We start from the raw sequence: 20,856 nt of genomic DNA, 5'->3' as shown, positions 1-20,856 counted from the left end.
GTCCCCTAATTACCTGGTATTTAGCTGGTAAATTCATGGTAACACTAAAGTGTTGCTAGGTAATTACCAAGGGTAATAAGATAAGTAAATACAGTGAAACAGTTGCCAAAATACTGGGTAATGCACGGTAATGTACTCGGTAAGTAAAGTAAAACTGTACTGTAAAAGAAAGCCAAGCTTGTTTCCATGTAATTACACACATTTTTAGGGTTAGGTTTGTTAGATTACCCCTTGGGTAAATAGCTAGTAATTAGGTACCTGCTTATTACCAGTTTATAACCCAATAATACACTTACATTTACCATAGTTTTGCCATAGTTTAGCTGTACATACCTTCTTATTAACAGCAGTAATAACACGCTATAATTAACTATATAGTTACCAGGTAAATGCCCAGTATTTTGGCAACAGTTTCACTGTATTTACTTTCTTATTACCATTGGTAATTACCTAGTAACACTTTGGTGTTACCATGAATTTACCAGGTAAATACCTGGTAATTAGGGGACTGTAAAAGAAAGCGTTACCTAATAGGGTAGTATGGTGTATGTGTGTGCGTGTGCTCTGTAATGTGTCTGCTGTGACGTATTTCATTGTGTTGCATTGTCATTAATTTGCAGCTTTTTAGAATGTATTGTGCATACAAAAGCCCAATCAGCAACTGCTTTAAATATCAGCTTTGTGCTCTGTCAAACTACATCGTACCTATTAAATAAATAAATATATTAAAAAGAAAATAGTTTGATTTTTAGCTGGTGTTTTCTGCTCCTGACCGTCCCCTGTCCATGGCAGTTGGTTAAGTCTGATTGATGCACTTTTATTTCTTGAGAGTTGTGAGTAAAATGTAAATTCAACAGTAAGGGAGCGCAGAGTGTTTGTTAGAAAAAAGCTGATGTCGTTAAAAGATTTAAATGCACCCTATTGGCGCTTTTCCACTGTACAGTTCTAGCACTACTCGGCTTGACTTTTCATTACCAATAGTACCTGGTCCAAGCGAAATGAGTCGATACTAAAATGTGTGACGTCAACAGACTGTCGGCCACTGACGTCTGACACAAGAATCAAAACAAACTGAAAATGAAATGTAGATCAGTTAAAAAGACTTCAAAATCCTGAAAACAGAGGAGTCTGGTGTCGTATTTCAGTTCAGTGTCAGACGGAGTCTGTGCTCCGGTCATGCAGGAAGTAGTGAACTAATCTTTTTTAATTCAGTGATTCTAATGATTCCGTTACACTGAAAACAACTGCTTTGCGCGTCAGTAGTTCATTTAACTGGCAGTTTCATCCATCAGCCATGCCGTGATGATCCCGCCCACATTAGTACTGATACTAAACCGAGCAGAGTCGAACCAGAACTGTAACAAAAGACGTAATCCGCAATCCGGAAGCTGGAGTCCGCTTCCAGGTTCCTGTTCTCCCACCAGTTCACCTCCGTTTCATCGCCTTATCAGCTTCACCAGCCGCTGCATTATAAATAGCCCAGCTTACCTCGGTCAGATCGTTGTTCACCTCTGTGCTATTAACGCTTCACCCCAAATACTCTGCTATTCGTTTTTTTTATTTTTCCAGAATTCTTTATAAACCTGCCAGTCTGCCCTGGTTCTTACCTTCCAGGCAAACAACACCGGCCCAGTCCAGACAGTCTCCACTGCCTCTCACTCATGTTTGTACTCCTGTCTGGTTTCACCTTAACTCAGAATTTAAGTGGACAGACAGACGCAGGGAAACGGTGTTTGTCTGAAAGGTCCTGTGGACTGAGAGTGAAGTTACTCTCAACTCTGTGAACACTCAACTTTTCCAACTTATAACTTATTGCAAGCTTTATATTTCACTTTCCTCAAACTTTCACTTGCTTCTGGTCCTGTTTTCTGCCTTTAGACTTCTAAAAAAAACTAAATTCTAACACCAACTCTGTGGTTGATAGCTCACATTTACTACTTAATATATTCTTACTTACTGCTAACCCCCCCCCCCCCCCCACACACACACACACACACACACACACACACAGACACACACACATTGCCTTTACCAAATCAAATAAGCAGTGCGCAAATTGATAATGAGTGAAAAAGAAATGTAAGTCTTCTAAAGCCACTATAGCAAGTTGACATTTTTTATTACTGTGCTGTATTTTCGTACATTGATTTTGCACTGACAATTCAATTTAACGACCACATAATCTTACCAGATTTAATTAAAAATAGGGAATACAGCCCGCGAGTGGCTGTTAGTGGGCTGCAGCTTATGAGGCCAACACGGCCCGATCCATGCGATATCACGTCAACAGAGCTGACTGTACGACCTCACAGCAACAGGGAACATGTCTGGTCCACTCTGTAGTGCGTTACAAAGTAATCAAGTATGTAAGTATTAAATATTTGCTTTGCTGTCGTCTTACAAATGTTCACGTTTGAAAGTGCCAATTGCTACACAACCGATGCAAATTTGCAGGCCAAATACATGCACATTTGCAGAATAAAAGCATAGAAAATGACTATGTTTCATTATAAATAACAGAGCTATAACCATAATATGTCTGAATATTTTAATAAATCTCAGTATAAAGCAATTAAAATTTGTTAGTACCTTCATTTTACATGATATATGATGTATTTTTCTTTTTTTTTAATGGAAAATTAGGATATATACATATAAGAAACAGTGAAATTGCCTTAAAATATGGTCAAACTCCACTGTGACACAACATAACCTGCTCAATTATGTGTGTTTTTAATCAGTATTTAGTTAAATATCATTTAAAAAAAACAAACATTATATCTGACCGTGTAAATTATAGCACAATAAATTAATTGTGGTGAATGGAGAAGAAAAAAAAATTCATATGTTACGTGAAAAATGTCCTTGAGATTTTTTTTTAAGGTGCCATAAGGGGAGGTATGATATGATCTTATTAAAATAATTATTTTTCCCTCGAACATATGTATCCCATCTGCGATGTTTCTGACCAACATTAATGTGGACTGAAGTCGACGGTTGTTTGAGTTTAACGATCTAAAAAAAAAAAAAAAAAGATATCAAAACATGTTTTTAATCACAATCATGACGGGAGATGTTTATATCGTTCCGTGTTTAACCTAAAGATCAGGGCTGCGACAGATTAAAAAAAAAAAAACACCACAGATGCCACATCAGAAGTGTCTCTTTAAGAAGTTATCTCTGAATATCTCTGCCATTTCTTATCCAAACAACATCAAACTCGGCACAGCACAGACCGGCGCCCTGAGTAAATCACCTGCCAAGTTTGAAGCCTGTTAATTAAACATATGGACAGTTATGCAATTAAGAACGAGACATGCATTCCATGCATTTATAGACAGATATCTTGTCTCGTATCATGATAATATCCCTCGACGGCTATAAAATATTCATAAAGTAGATTAATAGAATACCATGGCGCTGCGATGATATGCTTTTGTCACAATTTGATGGCATGTTTCACCTCAGAGACTCTTATGAGTCAAAAAGGATGCAGAGAAACCGACTCGTGTCTTCATCTCAAGCTGGCTAAATTACTGCAATGCACTTTTTATTGGCCTCCCGCAAAGAAAAGTGAGAAACTTCAGCTTCGTCCAAATCTCGACAGCAGTTTATTAACCAGAAACCAAGAGGAGAGAACACATTAGTCCAGTTTTAGCTGATCTGCACCGTCACTTTAAAGTCCTTCTCATATATAAACCAACCTATATTTTGCCAAATCCCTCGTTAGCTGTGTGCCGTTAAGAAAACTGTGATAATCTACGGCTCTTCTTAAATAAACCAGCCATAGATATCCAAGAAGCCACCTCACTAGATTTTAAGAAAGCTCTCTTTTACCCATTTAGCATTTCACTCAATAATATAATAAAAAAAATAATAATACATTTTATTTATCAGCGGCTTTCAGAACACCCAAAGACACTTTAAAGGAAAATAAAAGACAATAAAACGTGTTCACTGCTATACATTTTAATGTTATGTTTTAATCATTTTATATATTGCATGTTTTACTTTTTATATCACGTTTGAGTTCATTGAGTTTTATGCATTCCATCGTTTTTTCCCCCCCAGTTTTCACTCCGAGAAGTGGATTTTAATTTAACTTAATTCTATCGTATTTTATTTAAAATATGTTCATTTCCTATCTGTGGCGTCATCGTCTTTTATTGTGCTCTTTCAGTGCTTTTTTAATTGTGATGTGAAGCACTTTGAGCTGCGTTCCTGGCTATACACAAATAAAATAAACTACACTAAATAATAATCAAGATACTTGGGCACCAATTCAGTTCAATTTCGACAGCACTGCACTTGAGATTGATCATGATTCTATGAGTATTGTGATTCGATAGTATTGATCAATTCTGTTCTCCTTGTTAAATATCAACAACAATAACAAATGAGACGTATTTTCAAAATCAATGCACATCACATTGATCTGAAATGCATGCGTCGGTGATAAATAACATGTGAGACGAAATGTTTTTTTAAACGTAATAATAGGATAATAAGTGGAAAATAAAGTGTTTTAGCTAAAAAAAAGAGCCTCTCAGGACATGACACAGCATAAATCGTCAAATTAAAATGTCTTTTCAAAACCCTGGATCACAGAAAACACTTATTAACACAACTTCCAAAGCTGCTTAGCCGTTTCCGTTCGCCAAACCAGTAGAAATATCGCACGTCTTGGGCAGACATAGTTTATTACAACAGAAACAACTACTGACGTGCATATAGAACACATGTTTTGTCACATAATTTAAGGGCAGCGCTGCAGAAGATTGTCGGAGGAAACACACAAAATGTGACATAAAGGAAAACAAGCTGCATGCAGAAGAAAGACAAATTATAGTTTTGCATCTATCTATCCTTTATTTGCACACTGGAGCCATAACAGCAGCCCACGACTGCTGGTGGTGGACAACTCCATAATCATTACACAACAGCAAAGAAGTATCAAATGTCTATAAAAACCTCTCCGGTGACTCATGTATAACTCATGCAGTCTCAGGTGTCCACAGATATGCTCGCCGCATATGATTTTACAATAAAATATTGTAATAATAGTGAGCAACAGTAAAGGGAAAAAAAACGGCATCATGATGGAACGACGTGTGAGTCAGACTTAAAGATCCTACTGGTACCTTCCCACACGTGGAATTAAACAATCGCACATAACATTTACATTTATTTTATGTTTTATTTGACTTTTTTTGACGTTATCCGCATTAAGTAAAAAAAATAATATGCAAGTGCAGTATGAGGAGAGGGGAAAAAAAAATTTCACTGAAAGCTATACCTGCCTTCGTAAAAAACATGAGCAGAGAGTATGAAATATGTATTGACTTGAGAAAATTCTGAACAAGGCATATTCTTTTACAAGCCTCCAAGCTCCAGATATTATTAAGTCAGAAAACAAAGGCTACAAAAAAAACTCATCAAAATCAATAGGGTTCCACCACCTTCGGTGCTTGATTTACGCTGTTTTTGTTGACGTCGCACTATTATTTGGGGATGTAAACATGCAAAATTGCTCTGCGCCGCTATAAAACACATTTGACTCTTGAAGGTCTCGCAAAGTCTGAGGAGCAGAATGTTATCAAAGTGAAATGAAATTATGAATTTAGGCAAGACAATGCTCCACACTGCGGACGCAGCCCTCGAAGTATAGGAGTTTACAGGAAGACGTGCGCGCACATTTTAATGCTTTATCTGTCTCCCATGAATTAAATCAAATTTACAGACAGACTCCGATATTACGTGGATTCTATGTGGGGACATTTAGGGAAAGTATTGTCTCCTCAGCACAGCCTGGCTCCATATTACAGCAGACACTGCTGGTCATTCACTGCCTTTAGATTGGAATCTAACAGGAAGTTAAAACACACACACACACACACACACACACACACACACACACACAGAGAGAGAGAGAGAGAGACAGCGCCCCCACACTCACAGTCACACATTCCACTGTTTAATATATTTCTGTGTCGCCAGTTAACAATATTTTGTGTCAAATTATAGTGGGCAAGATAAATAGTGGGTCTGTGCGACATGGAGAAAATAGAACGGGAGGAGAATGAGAGGAGAGGAGAGGAGAGGAGAGGAGAGGAGAGGAGAGGAGAGGAGAGGAGAGGAGAGACTTGGGGCCCGTACACAGGAGTATAAGTTTGGGAGAATCTGCAAAAGTTTTGTATTGTTTCAGCTTTTTATCCGCATAGAAGTGATCTGTTGGGAGCCCTAATGTGCAGGTTTTGGAAAACAGGTCCCACAGTAAAAAAAAAAAACACCACCATCGCCTTTTTGTGTATACAACCAAATAAAACAAAAAATAAATAAATAAAAACCTTGGGAGAACGATGATATCATAGCCCAACCTCTCTCTCTCTCTCGCTCACTCGCCAACTTTTATTTTCTTCCCTCAGTCCCTCGGGCTTGGCTCGTTCAGTCTCTGTTTCTGTGTTTTTAAATAAAGTTGTGTTCAAAAAAAAAAAAATGGGGGCAGAGTTATGTGCATTGTGTGACGGTTCACGGTAGGGCTGAATGGTTTTGATTGTATATCTAATTGTGATTATTTTGACAGCGATATCAGAGAGAATGGTGATTTTTGATCATTATTCTCATTCGCAATCGAAAAACATATTTAAAGTGATTATTGTGTGATGTTTGTGCAGATCTGTGAGAAACAAAGATGTTCTCCTCAGTCTGTAAGAATAAGATGTGCACAGATCAAGACAAGACTCACATTTTGGCTTTAACAAATATTGGCGATAACATTTTGAATAATTGTTCAGCCCCAGTTCTCAGTCATCCAGGTCTGGGTTTACAGTTTGAAGACGTTCCACTTCTCATCCAAGAGGCGTCTGCAGCTCTGAAGAACTGAAGACACTCTTTTGGGAGGTTTTATGTGTTTAAAGACAGTTCTAGAAACAATGCCGTATATTTATATATAAGATTGGGAAAGTTCTGTTTCCGTGTGGATAAGCCTCAGACACCTGGCTTTTACCTGAACAGGCTTGTAAGACCTGGTTAATCCCAGTGAACGTGTTTGTTCTTTGTGCTAAAACAACACAACTGAAACACCCGTCATAACAAACATCTATACGACGCCAGCTCTTCTGCAAACGCAGTGCTTGACAGACAATAATGGGCATAAGAGGCGGAAATTACGTTCATGAATGGGACGGAATGTGCAGTAATTAATTCTTTGCATTCTCTACACATTGCTGTTGACAATTGACACTGCCACTTTTGGACAGCAGGACAGTGTGGCTGTCTGGAGTCTGAGCGGAAATGGAAGTCACAACAGACACTAAATGACAATGGGTGTTAATTGGCCTGCGCTTGGCTCACAGAGAGATGGAAAGATAGACAAAGAGGAGGAGGGAAAGAAAAGAGAGAGGGAGCCTGGAGGACTAATTAGTGATTATAACTTGGCGCTCTCCAAACATAAAATATTTCTCAACCCAAAAGACAGAGGAATGATTAAAAATAAAAGAATGGGAATCAAACACGGGGAGCTCTGCAACCCCCCTCTGGTACACTCTGTATGTGTGTGTATATATAGATTCACACGTGTGTGTGTGTGTGTGTGTGTGTGTGTGTGTGTGTGTGTGTGTGTGTGTGTGTGTGTGTGTGTGTGTGTGTGTGTGTGTGTGTGTGTGTGTGTGTGTGTGTGTGTGTGTGTGTGTGTGTGTGTGAGTATGTGAGAGTGTGTGTGCGATGGCTTCCTTTTTTTTTTTGCCTCCTCATTAAACCGCGCTTTACTCTGGCAAACGGCAACAGCGAACAGTTCAATGTCAACCGGAGAGGTTACAGCCACACACACACACACACACACACACACACACACTGATTTCCATGACTTCAGAGGACACTGCATTGACTTACATTCATTTCCTGGAGACTTACTCTGACCTTAACCTAACCCTGACCTGTCTTCACCTTATGGGGACTCAATTTTTGTCCCCATAAGGGAGACCAATTTCCATAATGGACACACACACGGACACACACTGACACACACACAGACGCACACGGACACACACACACACACACACACACACACACACACACACACACACACACACACACACACACACACACACACACACACACACACACAGTTAAGCTAGCTTGTGTAGCCATCCTTTTAAGGACTTTCATCACTTTGAACAGCTCAAACAAAGCATTATCCCTAACCTTAAGCATAACCAGCTAATGCAGGCAATGGGGAGGAGGGGAACGGTGGCTCAGTGGCAGAGTGAGTCGTCTATCAACTTGATGGTTGTGGGTGCAATACCCAGCTCAGTGGCAGAGTGAGTCGTCTATCAACTTGATGGTTGTGGGTGCAATACCCAGCTCTTTGGGCAAGACACTTAACCTCATGTTGTTCCTGACGGCTGTGAATGAGTGATAGAAAATGTGCTTCAATGAGAGGGTGAACATTGAGTAAAGCAGCTTTGAGTGGTCCCTAACCTTAACCTAAACACAAATCAAATAGTAGCCACTCATTAATGTTGCCCCATGTTCATGAATTCATTCATGGTTGTTTCCATAATCAATTAATCTGTTGATTATTCTTCATCAATTGGTCTGTGATCAGTATTTCCCAAATCTGGAAATAATGATGTTTCTCATATGTTTCATTTTATCCACAAACCAAAAATTCAGTTTTAATGATTTCTTTTGTTGTATGGAGCAAAAAAACAAAAATCTTCACATTTAAGAAGCTGAAAAATCACAAAAAAAATTGTTGACGAATGGTTAAGTAATCGATTAATCAAGGAATTGTTTCAGTCCTAATTCACTGTCTCCCACGTTATCCTGCACATGAGAGTACACCAACACACAAGGACAAACATGCATTCGCTCTCACACTCATTTATTTTGAGTGTCAAATTAACCTCTGCATCTTTTTGTACCTCATTAGGACCTGGTTATGGTTTCTTCACGAGGACGACTGGTCCTGACAAGGTCAGTGTTTATGCCAGAAAAGAATCACAGCACACACACACACATATTATCTAATGAATGCATGAACAACAAGCCCATTTCATTTAAAAATTAAACTTTGGGTAAGTTTCCAACGACACGCCACTTCTGCCTTTGTTCTGGCTCTGCCAACAAAATGGAGAGAGTCAGCAGGAGCCAGCGCAGGCTGGACATTAGCAATTCACACATCAAAGTCATAAATCAAGGGCACCCTTGCTTGCCATGGTTTAAATGGAGCACAGAGGCCTGAAACTGGCTGCTGTGTTAACTGCTTTTCTCTTAACCAATGTGTAGTTTTTGTTCCCGGTGTCACACTGATGTTTAACGTCGTCCACAGCCTCCTCTGCCACTTTCTTTTCCACGCACTCCTTCTTTTCATGTTTTACCAACAAGGGAAGGGGGGAACAGAACAAAAAAAACGGGAAATATCTCCTACAAAGGAAATGCAGGAATACAATGCATGCATATTTAATTGAATGTATCTATTTAATGGCTCCCAAACAATACTGATATGAATAATAAATTAAACATTCACACACACCCACAGACACACACACACACAATGCTTTGTTTGGGCGAGTCATGGGGAACTCACAAAAGCTTACACAGCATACACCAGTGAGTGCGAGTGAAACTTTATACCTGAGCTTTGGAGGTTTTGCCCTTCACCAAGACGCCATTTATTATTAGGATCATTATTATTATTATTTTTGTTGTTGTTATTGTTGTTTTTTGGAGGATGTTTGACAAAATCACACCCAGACATTTCTATCTAGATTTTGCCATTTTAACTTTTTATTATGTTACTATTTTACTCTTTTACTTTTATATTTTTTATTGATTTTATGTTTTATACCTTTTATGTCGCTGTGCCTTTAACTCTGTAAAGTACTCCGGTCGGCCTTGGTTGTTTTTAAATGAGCTCGAGAAATAGAGTTGACTTGACATCTGCACAATCATACAAAAACATAAGCAAATCAAAAATGTGACAGTATATTCACAGTAAATGACTGTCCACAGACGTCTGTGTCGTACATTTCATCATCTGCTCGCCTGTGTGTTTGTCCATGCGGATTAATCCACACTCAACTCCACTTTCATTCCCCCCAGACGAGGCATGGGACGATTTTAAAGGTTTCCGTCACAATTATCCTGACCAAAATAACTGCAATTAACAATATTATTGCAATTAGTGTTTTAATATAATTACTTTGCAAGATTCTTAAACAGGTGCCTTCGGTCTGCACCTACTGTGGTTGGAGACATCGCAGTACAGGATAGGATACATATTTTTCTGTGAAACATTATTTAATAAGATCATAGATGAATGACTGACTGACTGACTGACTGAATGAATGAATAATAAGTAAATAATAAATAATAATAATAAGGAAAGCAGCAGTTCCTCACAGGCACATTAAGAAATATTGTCTCTAGATTCACTCGTGTGAAATATTGATGATTTTCTTAATTCACAATTACCTCATTGTAAGTGCTTTTAATCCTGATAAGTGATAATATTGTATATTATTATCCATCACTAGCCCAGACCTTGAGGCAGAGGTCTCAAACTCGCAGCCCGCAGGCCACATGGGGGCCCCCCAATCAGTTTCATGCAGCCTGCCACTTTATATAATTTCTGTATGTTTTTCTTTCATTAATAGATTCATTTTGTATCACAAATATGTTTATATTGCAACCTATTTATCATTCAAAACAAACACTTTTTATTTTGAAATGATGTGAAATGATGTCTTTTTCTCAAAAAGTTCAACTTCCACTACAGATAAACCAGACACGCAGTGATCCCCAGTTGGTGTCGCTCTCATGTTTTGCTGAAAAGAGACCACAATCATGCTGAAGATGTGATTTAGCAGCCTTTGCCAGTGTAAACGCTATTGTTTACAGTTGCAACATCATATTTCCCTGAATAAATACTGTATTTCACTGTAATAGCAACACATATGGTAATTTCACAATGAAACAAAACAAAACAAAAACAATAATTATAGTGTTATGCGGTGAAATTATCACAGCTAAAGCCTGTGAAATCCTGGGAACAAACAACATGTGATGCAATGTTGATCAAACCATTAGCGGGAGTACGTACGTAGGCATGCACACACACAAAAGCTGTTACCATGGCAACACATACCCTTGGTGTGCACACACACGCACGCACACACAAACACACACATAACAAGAGACAGTATCAAATGTATATGTTGTTTTTTTATCTGCGTCTCATTGAATCATATTAATGTCATGCCGCTGCACCACCTGACACGTGCGTGTGTGAACTGTCAATGAGCCGCCGCCACACACCGCGCAGCTGCCGACACACCAGCACGCAGCGAGAACAGAGCCCTGCAACAGAACACTGCGTGTTTCATATATCATCATCATCACTGATACCAAACCGATGCCTCTCCCTCACACTGCAGCCGCACAGTTGAGCGACACGCAGAGTGCAGACTCCTGTGCAGAAGCTCTGACTGAGGCACAGACGGCTGTCGTCTGTGTGATCTACTGACGTCTGTTACTGGGCCATTTGACAGTTTGCATCATTTGAATCTTTGTAGGGGGGCTGCTGTGAAGCCAGCCTTTAAAATACACGTTAGATCACACAATCGCTTGTTCGCATAGCACAACAGGGCTTGGTCGAACATTTTCTTTAAATTTGTTGCTCTTCATTTGAAATCAAATTCATAAAAACCTTTAAAGCGGAACAAGACTGGAAGTTCCAATTAACGCTGTTTTTAGTGTGTATCTGCGTCATTACCTTGTTTATGAAGCCCTGAAGTTTGGAAACAAACAGTTCAGCCATTGCTGAGAACGCTGTGTTTTATTGTAATCTCGGGCTCAGCGAGATCTCTGAAAATCCCGTTACATTGAACCGCAGAAGAAGAATAATGTGCAACAGGACCACTCTATGTGACCATCCTTAAATAAATGCCTATATTTCCTGTACCCCTGCACACAAGACTTGACTGTCACAGTCACACGTGACTATAACTGGGTTCCCACACTTTGGTTGACATCAGTGCATTAGTGGTCGGTACGGAGTGCTTAACCGGCCCACTTCTCAATTTTAGCCTCTGGTGTACTGGGACTTTTTACGGCGTACCAGGACTTCTCATGGGCGCATAGTACCCCGTCCTGTTCTATTTCTCGCTTTGCGATTTGCGATACTCATACTCCTGTGGCTATACTACATTACCCAGTGTGCACTGGTACTGGTACCACACTCCTGCCCCTCATGAGAGGAGGTCTCACGAGTCGAGTGTGCCGGAAAGGATTTCACATGAAGAAGAAGGGATCTCGCGTATGCTAAATGTCAACATTAACGGCAGTTTGATTTGTAGCTTCTTTGAGTCAGATGGTTTAGGGAACCCAGTTACAAATGTCATTTGTCTGGGAAGTTGAAATTTCAATAAAACGATTTTATTAAAAAAAAATCTTGTTCTAGTATTTGAATATATCACCTAATGATCTGCTGGAACCGACCGCCCACTGCCTAATTTACCTGGCAACAGTTGTATAAGGGGAGTACCAGCACTTATTCTTTTCCAATTAAAGCACTGGTTGACATCGAATTCAGGGAATTTTAAAGGCACTATCCAAGACCAATTCCATCAGATTCAAGGAGCGAATGTGCTGACACGGTTTAAGATTGGAGGACAACTTCTAAGAGTGTATTCGACCATGGCACCCACTATTATTGATTTGCAGCATGCTCTGCATCTGGACAAGTGATTGTCCTTGGGATCTTTGTCAAAGTCAGTCTTTGTCATTTTCTTTGGTGAGAGGAATCGCATCATTTGCTCTCTCTTGCTTATCATCACTCGCTCATTGTTCTGCATGGAATCTCACGTCAACGGCGGAGAGACACAGTGTCCACAACACCGTAATTATGTCTCATCATTTGTTCTACGTAGGCCTAGTCTACGTACTGCATCAATCGATGCAGGGCATGAAACAGTCATAACAAACAGGGGAGACATTTACCTAAATATCAAGTTATTTCTTGCACTAATTCACAAACTTTCAAGGATTTTAAGGACCTGTGAGAACCCTGCTATAAGCTGTTAGCCAACAGTCTGCAGAATTGTTCACTACTTTGCTCTCCATGGTGTAGAACAAGAAATATTTCCACACTTCAGCTGCTTTGGTGGCGTGATTTTCAGCTCAGGACGGCGGTTTATCTTGTTTGTGTCCGCGTTTGTTATCTTAAAACAACGTACCATCACTGTAATCTTCTACTGATGGGCAAACATGGCATTGATGCAGATCCAGCTGCACTCACACTGCCCTCTGCTGGACAACTTGGTAATCTTGGTGTGTGATGCACTTCTGGGCTGTATATATGATATATATTATATAAGGTGTGACTTTTAATGATCACATACCACAGACTGCACTGTAGAGTTGCACTGTGTGGTAATATTCAATAAAATATTGCATTGATGTATCTACTTTGGAGTCAATGATTTTATATTTTTATGACCCGTCCTTTCTGCATGGAGATGTTTGGGTTCTGGTCCAGGATGTACCCGCCTTTTGCCCTATGTCAGCCAGCTGGGATTGGCACCAGCGCCCCCGCGAGCCTCATGTGGAGGATACAGCGTTAGACTATGAGTGAATGAATATACACCAGGTTAGAGAGATACAACGTTTGTCCAATTTGCAGACTGAGATCTGTGAAAATCTCTCTCAAGCAAAACAGGTATAGAAACAAAATTATCACTAAATGAATCAATATCGAATTAAATAAAATTGGAAATTGAATTGAATCGTGATCAAATCAAATCAGAGAATCAGTAGTGGCAGCTCCCATAATTGTTCTACGCTATTATCACCATTAATAATGTCATTATTGCTGCTCAGTAACACACACACACACACCCACACACACTGTAACTGTTTTGTATTTTATGTTTATGTTATATCACCAATAAATAAAATAAATAGGTGCTACCCAGCATTTCATAGCCTAAAATTCATGAATCTGAGGGAGATTACATTTGTTATTCATCTCAGACCGGCCAATTTAAATATAAGTCAAGATGTCAAGGGTCTCCTCAAGAGTGATGAGCTTGAATCTCGGGACCAGAATCTGAAGTTTGTCTTTGTCTAATCTGTAAAAAAAGGGAAAGTTTCGAGAGCCTCTTTTTTTCATTCCGGTGCTCCAAAGATTTTGCTGAAACCCAAACACGTTAATCCTGATGGATGAATAAAAGAGACTCACGCATCCTTCTGTCCACCTGAGTGTGGTTTGTTATCTAAAACTAGTCTATAGTCTATTACCATGGACAGATACACATACACCCTCAATCTATTATTGAACAAAAGGCTCACGCCTCTGCTCAGCCCTTCGGGGAGGAATCCATCCCTCCATCCCAGAATAATTTCACACACCAGTAGGTACACAAAAGAGAGAGAGAGGGAGGAAGGAAGAGAGGGAGGAAGGGAGGGAGAAGAGGGAAGGACAGAGATGAGGAGGAGGAGGAGGAGTGCATCGGGTAAAAAATGTATGGGGTCACAACTCAGTGCTTGTGGGAGGCCAAGCAAAGAGTCATGCGTGACAAAACAGAGATCAGAGGATCATATGCAATCGAGCACATGTGAAAGAAAACGCATGCACACACACACACACACACACACACACACACACACACACACACACTTGCATCGACATTCACACAGCACGAAAAATGAGAGAATAAAGACACGTCAGATGAAGACTTGTAAAGACTGGGACGGCCTTAATCAAAAGAAATCCAAACACAGGAAAGTAATCTCTATCACAATCTACTCATCTTATCAACACATACAGTGCACACCCATGCGTGCGCAAAAATACAGACACACACACACACACACACAAAAGATAATCCTATTTCTAAATACAGACATCATCTATAAACAGAAACCCGGCACCCAAACAGAAGAAATACAAAACCGGTTGAGGATTTCCATACGTGTAAGATACCTGTGGAAATGAAGAATTTTTATGAAAACCCACAAAAGAAGAAACACAAGCACACACACACACACACACACACACACACACACACATTCTGGAGAAATTTCAATCTGGTTTTAGGTCTCGTCACAGTACTGATTCTGCACTGTTAAAGGTGCACGATATTGCGCTGTCTGTGGATGCCAAGAGCCCTGTTGTCTTAGTGCTACTTGATCTCACAGCAGCCTTTGACACGGTGGACCACTCAGTCCTCCTGTCACGTTTAAATAATTACGTTGGCATCCACGGCACTGCACTAAGGTGGTTCACATCGTACCTGTCCTGTAGGACCTTCTCTGTTATGGTTGGTGATCTGTCTTCTTCCAGTGCTCCTCTCTCCTGTGGAGTCCCACAAGGTTCTATTCTTGGCCCCATCCTCTTTTCATTATATATGTTGCCACTTGGGTCAATTATAGCCAGGCACAACCTACCTTTTCATTGCTATGCAGATGATTTACAAATCTACCTGCCAGTGAAGCCTAACAGCAACAGCGCAGTCTTGCTGACATTAAGCAGTGGTTGGCCCAAAATGTTCTTAATTTAAACAACGAGAAAACGTAATGTATTGTGTTCGGGGATACTGTGATGGATGGCTTTGGCTCCTTGTCCTCAAAACTCAGTCCGAACATCAGGAATCTGGGAGTGACATTTGACAGTCATCTGAGGTTTGATAAACAAATAAGCAACGTTGTCAGGACTAGTTTTTTCCAGTTGCGTCTGCTGGCCAAAGTTAAAACGCTTTTAAGCCGTCACGACCTTGAGAAAGCCATACATGCGCTAATCAGTTCCAGATTAGACTACTGCAATGCACTGTATGTTGGCATTTCCCAGACTTCTCTCAGTCGCCTTCAACTTGTTCAAAACGCTGCTGCCCGTCTTTTAACCAACACTAATAGAAGAGAGCACATCACCCCTGTTCTACACTCTCTCCATTGGCTTCCAGTCTCTTTTAGAATCGATTTTAAACTTTTAATGTTTGCCTTTAAAGCTCTTGATTATCTTGCCCCATCTTATTTATCTGAGCTTTTAACTGTTCGTGATCCGGGTAGAGCTCTGAGGTCAAGCAACCAAATGTTGCTGGAAGTGCCCATGTCAAAATATAAACACTGGGGTGATCGAGCCTTTGCTGTTGCTGTTCCCAGGCTCTGGAATTAACTCCCTGTTGAGATGCGTCTTATCTCTGACCTGGGCCTCTTCAAATCAAGGCTAAAAACCTATTTATTTAGGATGGCTTTTAATACCGAGTAGTATGATGACACGTTTTATCTTATCTTCTTATCTTTTATCTGATTCTATCTTATTTTATTTTGCACTATTTTATTGTTTTTATTGTTTTTAATTACTTTTATTTGTTTCCTCTTTATTTATCTATTTCTTGTAAAGCACTTTGGATCACCGAAAGGATTGTTGTAAAGGGCTGTATAAATAAAGTACATTTACATTTACATTTACACACAGGTTTGCATTTAATTCACTAATAGACATAATGCATTCCGTATCCCCTTACCCTGACCTTAACCATCACATCTAAGTGCCTAAACCTAACTTTAACCCAATTACCCCATAATCCTAACCCTAAAACCAGGTCTTAATCCCCAAAAAGCCATTAAAAATGTGAGGACCAGCCTAAATGTCCATATAAACAGAGAGTTATCACTGAACTTAACCATAACTAGTTAAAGCCTAATCCTGGCCTAAAGATAATTCTAGTCTTGGCCCCAATCTTATGAGGTTCTGCCTCATTAGGACCAGGTTTTGGTCTCCATGAGGACTACACAAACCGGTGTCCATGACTTCAGGGGACATTACATTGACTTACATTCAACATCACTGTCTGACTTCAAATCCCAACTCAAAACGTACTTATTCAGATTATTTTACCACATCGTGACCATCCCCCCACTATCTCAGTCATCTCAGTATTCTGCATTTTAAAATCTGGTATTAATTTTTAAACTACTACTGCGCTACTGTGTTGATCATGTCCATTTTATTTCATCTTAACTTTTTATCTTTAATCTTTTTTAATTTGTCTGTTTCATTTTATCTTGATTTGATTTATCTTCTTATCTAAGTGACCTTGAGTGTTGGAAAGGCATAACGTGACTGTGTAAACAGATGTAGGTCCCCACAACATGAGCAACACTGTACCTGGAACACACAGACTCACACACCAACAGGTTTTTATATCTTAGTAAGGACGCATCATAGACATAATGCATTCCCTAGCCCCTTAACCTAAACCACCACAACTACGTGCCTTACCTTATCCCTAAAACCCAGGCCCTTTTGTGCAGCCCCGACAAAACGTCCCCACAAAGATAGGTTTGTATGTATCCAAACCTTTTGGACCTCACAAAGTTATAAATACAAGCACACATACACACACAATCACACAAACACACACTTTGCAAGCAATATCTAGACCAGAAGAGTATTAAATTATAAAGTGTAAACTATAACAGACACAAAGTCTCTAGCTCTCTCTCTCACACACACACACACACACACACACACACACACACACACACACACACACACACACACACACACACACACACACACACACACACACACACACACACACACACACACACACACACACACACACAGGATGCAGCTGAATTAAATTAACGGATTGAAGTCTAAGAGCTGACTTGACAGCTGACAGCTGATTGGTCTGGAAATCCCACATGAAATTGTGTTACCCCACAGACTGTGGTGGACGTAGCATAGTCTGTGTGTAAAATCTGATGACCAATGATGATTTCACTTTTCAATATGCTGCTGATGAAACGCGCTTTGCTTCTTGCAATGTCTGCAATACAGACAGATAACAAACGGGGGGGGGGGGATCAATACCTTTGTTTCAGCAGCTACAAAATAATTGACCACAATAATCTGCAGTTGTGCATATCCCTAACACACACACACACACACACACACAGAGGGGGAAAGAGAGAGAGAGTGAAACACAAACATGCATTAGATGCACATCGAGCATCTTCTCCTCTCATGAAAGCATAAAGCCAGAGGAGCAGCAGACACAATGGAGTGTTTAAGTATGCAGGAAACTTTATGCCTGGGTGGAAAAGGAGCTTTGAAGGAATTCGCTGAGGGACACCCAACCTCCCCCTGAACTGAGACTGTATGTCCTCATCAGAGTGAGGGAGGGATAGAGAGAGAGAGAGAGAGAGAGAGTGGGGGAGGAAGAAGAAGAAATGAAAGTAAGAGATGAAGAGGACGAGGTGGTGAGTTGAAAGAGAGACTTATGGAGAAAAAGAGGGGGAAAGGGCAAGAGGGGGCAGCGACAAGGTACTCTGGTCTCGTCCCTGCACTTTGTGCACAATTGCTTTCGGTACAGGCTGATGAAAGTAGAAGTCCCTACACACACACACACACACACACGTGCTGCCTTTTGGTGTGAGCACACTGTTCAGTAGGCGCCAGGCCTTAACTCCCAGTATGACCTTCATTGAGATGGATTGCATGAAAAATGTAATGACTTTCCTGAGAGAAAAACCACAGGCCAAATCAGCTTTGCATTGCATAATAATGCCAGACCTGGTGATCAATAACACAAACACACAAACACACAAACACACATCCATAATGGAGTATACGCGGCCTGCACATGGAGAAAATGTCCTCACAGAGGGCCCGACCACATCACAATGAATGGATCAAACCACCGGCGTGGAGTGCGGTGCAATGAAACGCACCAACAAGGGCCCATTGACGATAAATGCCTGCAACCACTTCCAGCCATCAAACACTTCCCTATGAGCTCAAGCTAACAGATTGAGTCGGGAACTGCATGTAACTCTGTGAAGCTGTTCACAGCCCAGATGTTTAGCTCAGGTTCCTGCGTGACGAAAGACTTGTCCCAAAAAGAAAAAGAAGTCTGGCCCCATTTTACTTTGTACCACTTAGCCAGCAGCAGAATTTGTGTTATTTATGGTTGTTCAGGCAGCAAATATGACGCTAAATTTAGCCCAGACCTGCTATATTAACGAGTGGCAGCCATGTTTTTGTGTAGGGATTAAACAACATATATATGTTTAAAGCTGCAGAGCATCATTTCTGTTGATTTTTTTTCACCAGTCTGTCAGACTCTGTCAGGTAATACTATCAGACCTGACTGAGGGAGCGTTTGTGTGTATACAGCAGCAGAGCAGGGGGCAGGAGGGGCACTCAATATGACCTGGGGGGTCAGTGAACTTCTATTCTGGTCAGGAGGGGGCGGGGCAGGGGCCGTTCAAGTGAAAAACAGTTTGGGAAAGATCAGCAGTCCAGTGATTAGAAATTCAAATGATCACTGGATAAACCATCATGATGTTGTAATTTAACATATTTAAGATGACATTGCACACCATTTCAAAGTAAAAGTCTTTGTTTGTATCATACAATTTCAAAATAAAAAGTTTTTGACATGGAAGGACGTATACTTCACCAAAAAAAACATGATACAATATATATAATCGGTAAATAACAGAAACAGACATACAGAAATAAAACAGAATCAAAACATTCAAAATAACATGTAGACTTGTAACATGTAACCTATAAATGTTGAATTTAATAATATAATAATATAACCTAATGTATGATTGTTATTATTATGAAAATAGCATTTATTGTTATTGAGTTTGGGCCAATGTTCAATATATCAATATCATTAAAATAATTGTGCCTGCAACATTTTCATAATAATAATAATAATAAGACATTCAGTAATTATTATCACATTATTAACATTACATTACATATATAAGCTTGTTTGGTGTTTTAATTACATTTGTCCACGTTAGTTTTTACTTACTTTAAATGTATTTCTCTGCTTTTGATATTAATAGGTTATTAATGTGAAGTATACGTCTTTGGTGTCAAAAAACGAAAACACATGAATATCTTTATTGTGACATCATGATGGTCATGTTGTCCCTCCCACATACTGAATAGTTTTTTCCTCTGGACCGGCCTCCTTATGACCAGACAAGACACTCATTGTTTCCCCAGGTCATTTGAGTTTGACGCCTCTGCCTTAAGTTGTCTATTAAAAAAAACTAAATACGATAATTATCGAAAAACACAGAGAGATTAACGTGGAGCTGATCATTCAATAACAGCTTAAATGTAACGTTCATGTTCAAATTCCGTGGCTGCATTGTCACCGTTTTTGTTTAAGGTTACGCACATCCAGTTTTTTAATTTTTGCTTCTGAGAAGAACAGCACACATGGGAAGTAGAGCATCATTTTCACACAGAACAAAATACAGAAAAGGCGACCATGTGCAGGGATGTGCCACACATTCAACAGCTTTCTGTGGTTGCATAGCAACAAAGTTAACAATCTTCAACGAAGTGACCAAAGGTTTTCTGAACCGTGTAACACTTGGCAGTGGAAAGATTCAATCTTTAGCCTCATTTCTTGTCTCTTAGCATTATAAGTCCTATAGCTTGAGTCTCAGGAGTCTCTGATCCCAGCGCCTTAACCCACAGTTGTTTGGATTACAAAGTGAAATGGAGAGCAATATGCCAAATGAAATCTACAGTCAGAGCGATTCTGGCTGAGAGCTCGGGTTGTTTTTTTTATTTCCTGGTGTCACAGTTTTAGGGTCACGCAATAAAAAGCTGCCATTGTGTTTGTTTACTTTCTCCTCTCATCTCTCAATGTGACATTAGGTAGAGAAATGCATCACCAGAGGAGAAAAAAAACTGTTTCCTTCTCACCTCATTGGTGTTCCAGCGATGGCGCTCCTTGGGCAGAGAGGAACATTTGGGCAGACACTCCAGCAACTTCTTGGGAAGGTAGATCTTTAACTGGCCCGGCTCAT

General features: G+C 39.9%; 1 protein-coding gene across 1 annotated transcript in view; it reads right to left on the bottom strand.

Annotated features, from left to right (window-relative positions):
- The window catches only part of LOC310929607 (calmodulin-binding transcription activator 1-like), a gene marked incomplete at both ends in the record, with an annotated part of 97,339 nt that overhangs the window by 61,700 nt on the left and 14,783 nt on the right, over positions 1–20,856 (bottom strand). The window contains one exon of the mRNA XM_083892414.1: positions 20,753–20,856. Coding sequence (XP_083748540.1) covers positions 20,753–20,856 — 104 coding nt within the window. The remainder of the gene's footprint in view (positions 1–20,752) is intronic.

The sequence above is a fragment of the Microchirus variegatus genome, assembly GCF_963457635.1.
Source record: "Microchirus variegatus genome assembly, chromosome: 7".
In the NCBI taxonomy this organism is placed as follows: Eukaryota; Metazoa; Chordata; class Actinopteri; order Pleuronectiformes; family Soleidae; genus Microchirus; species Microchirus variegatus.
The sequence above is the reverse complement of the archived record's forward strand: the minus strand, read 5'-3'. Positions and strand labels throughout refer to the sequence as shown.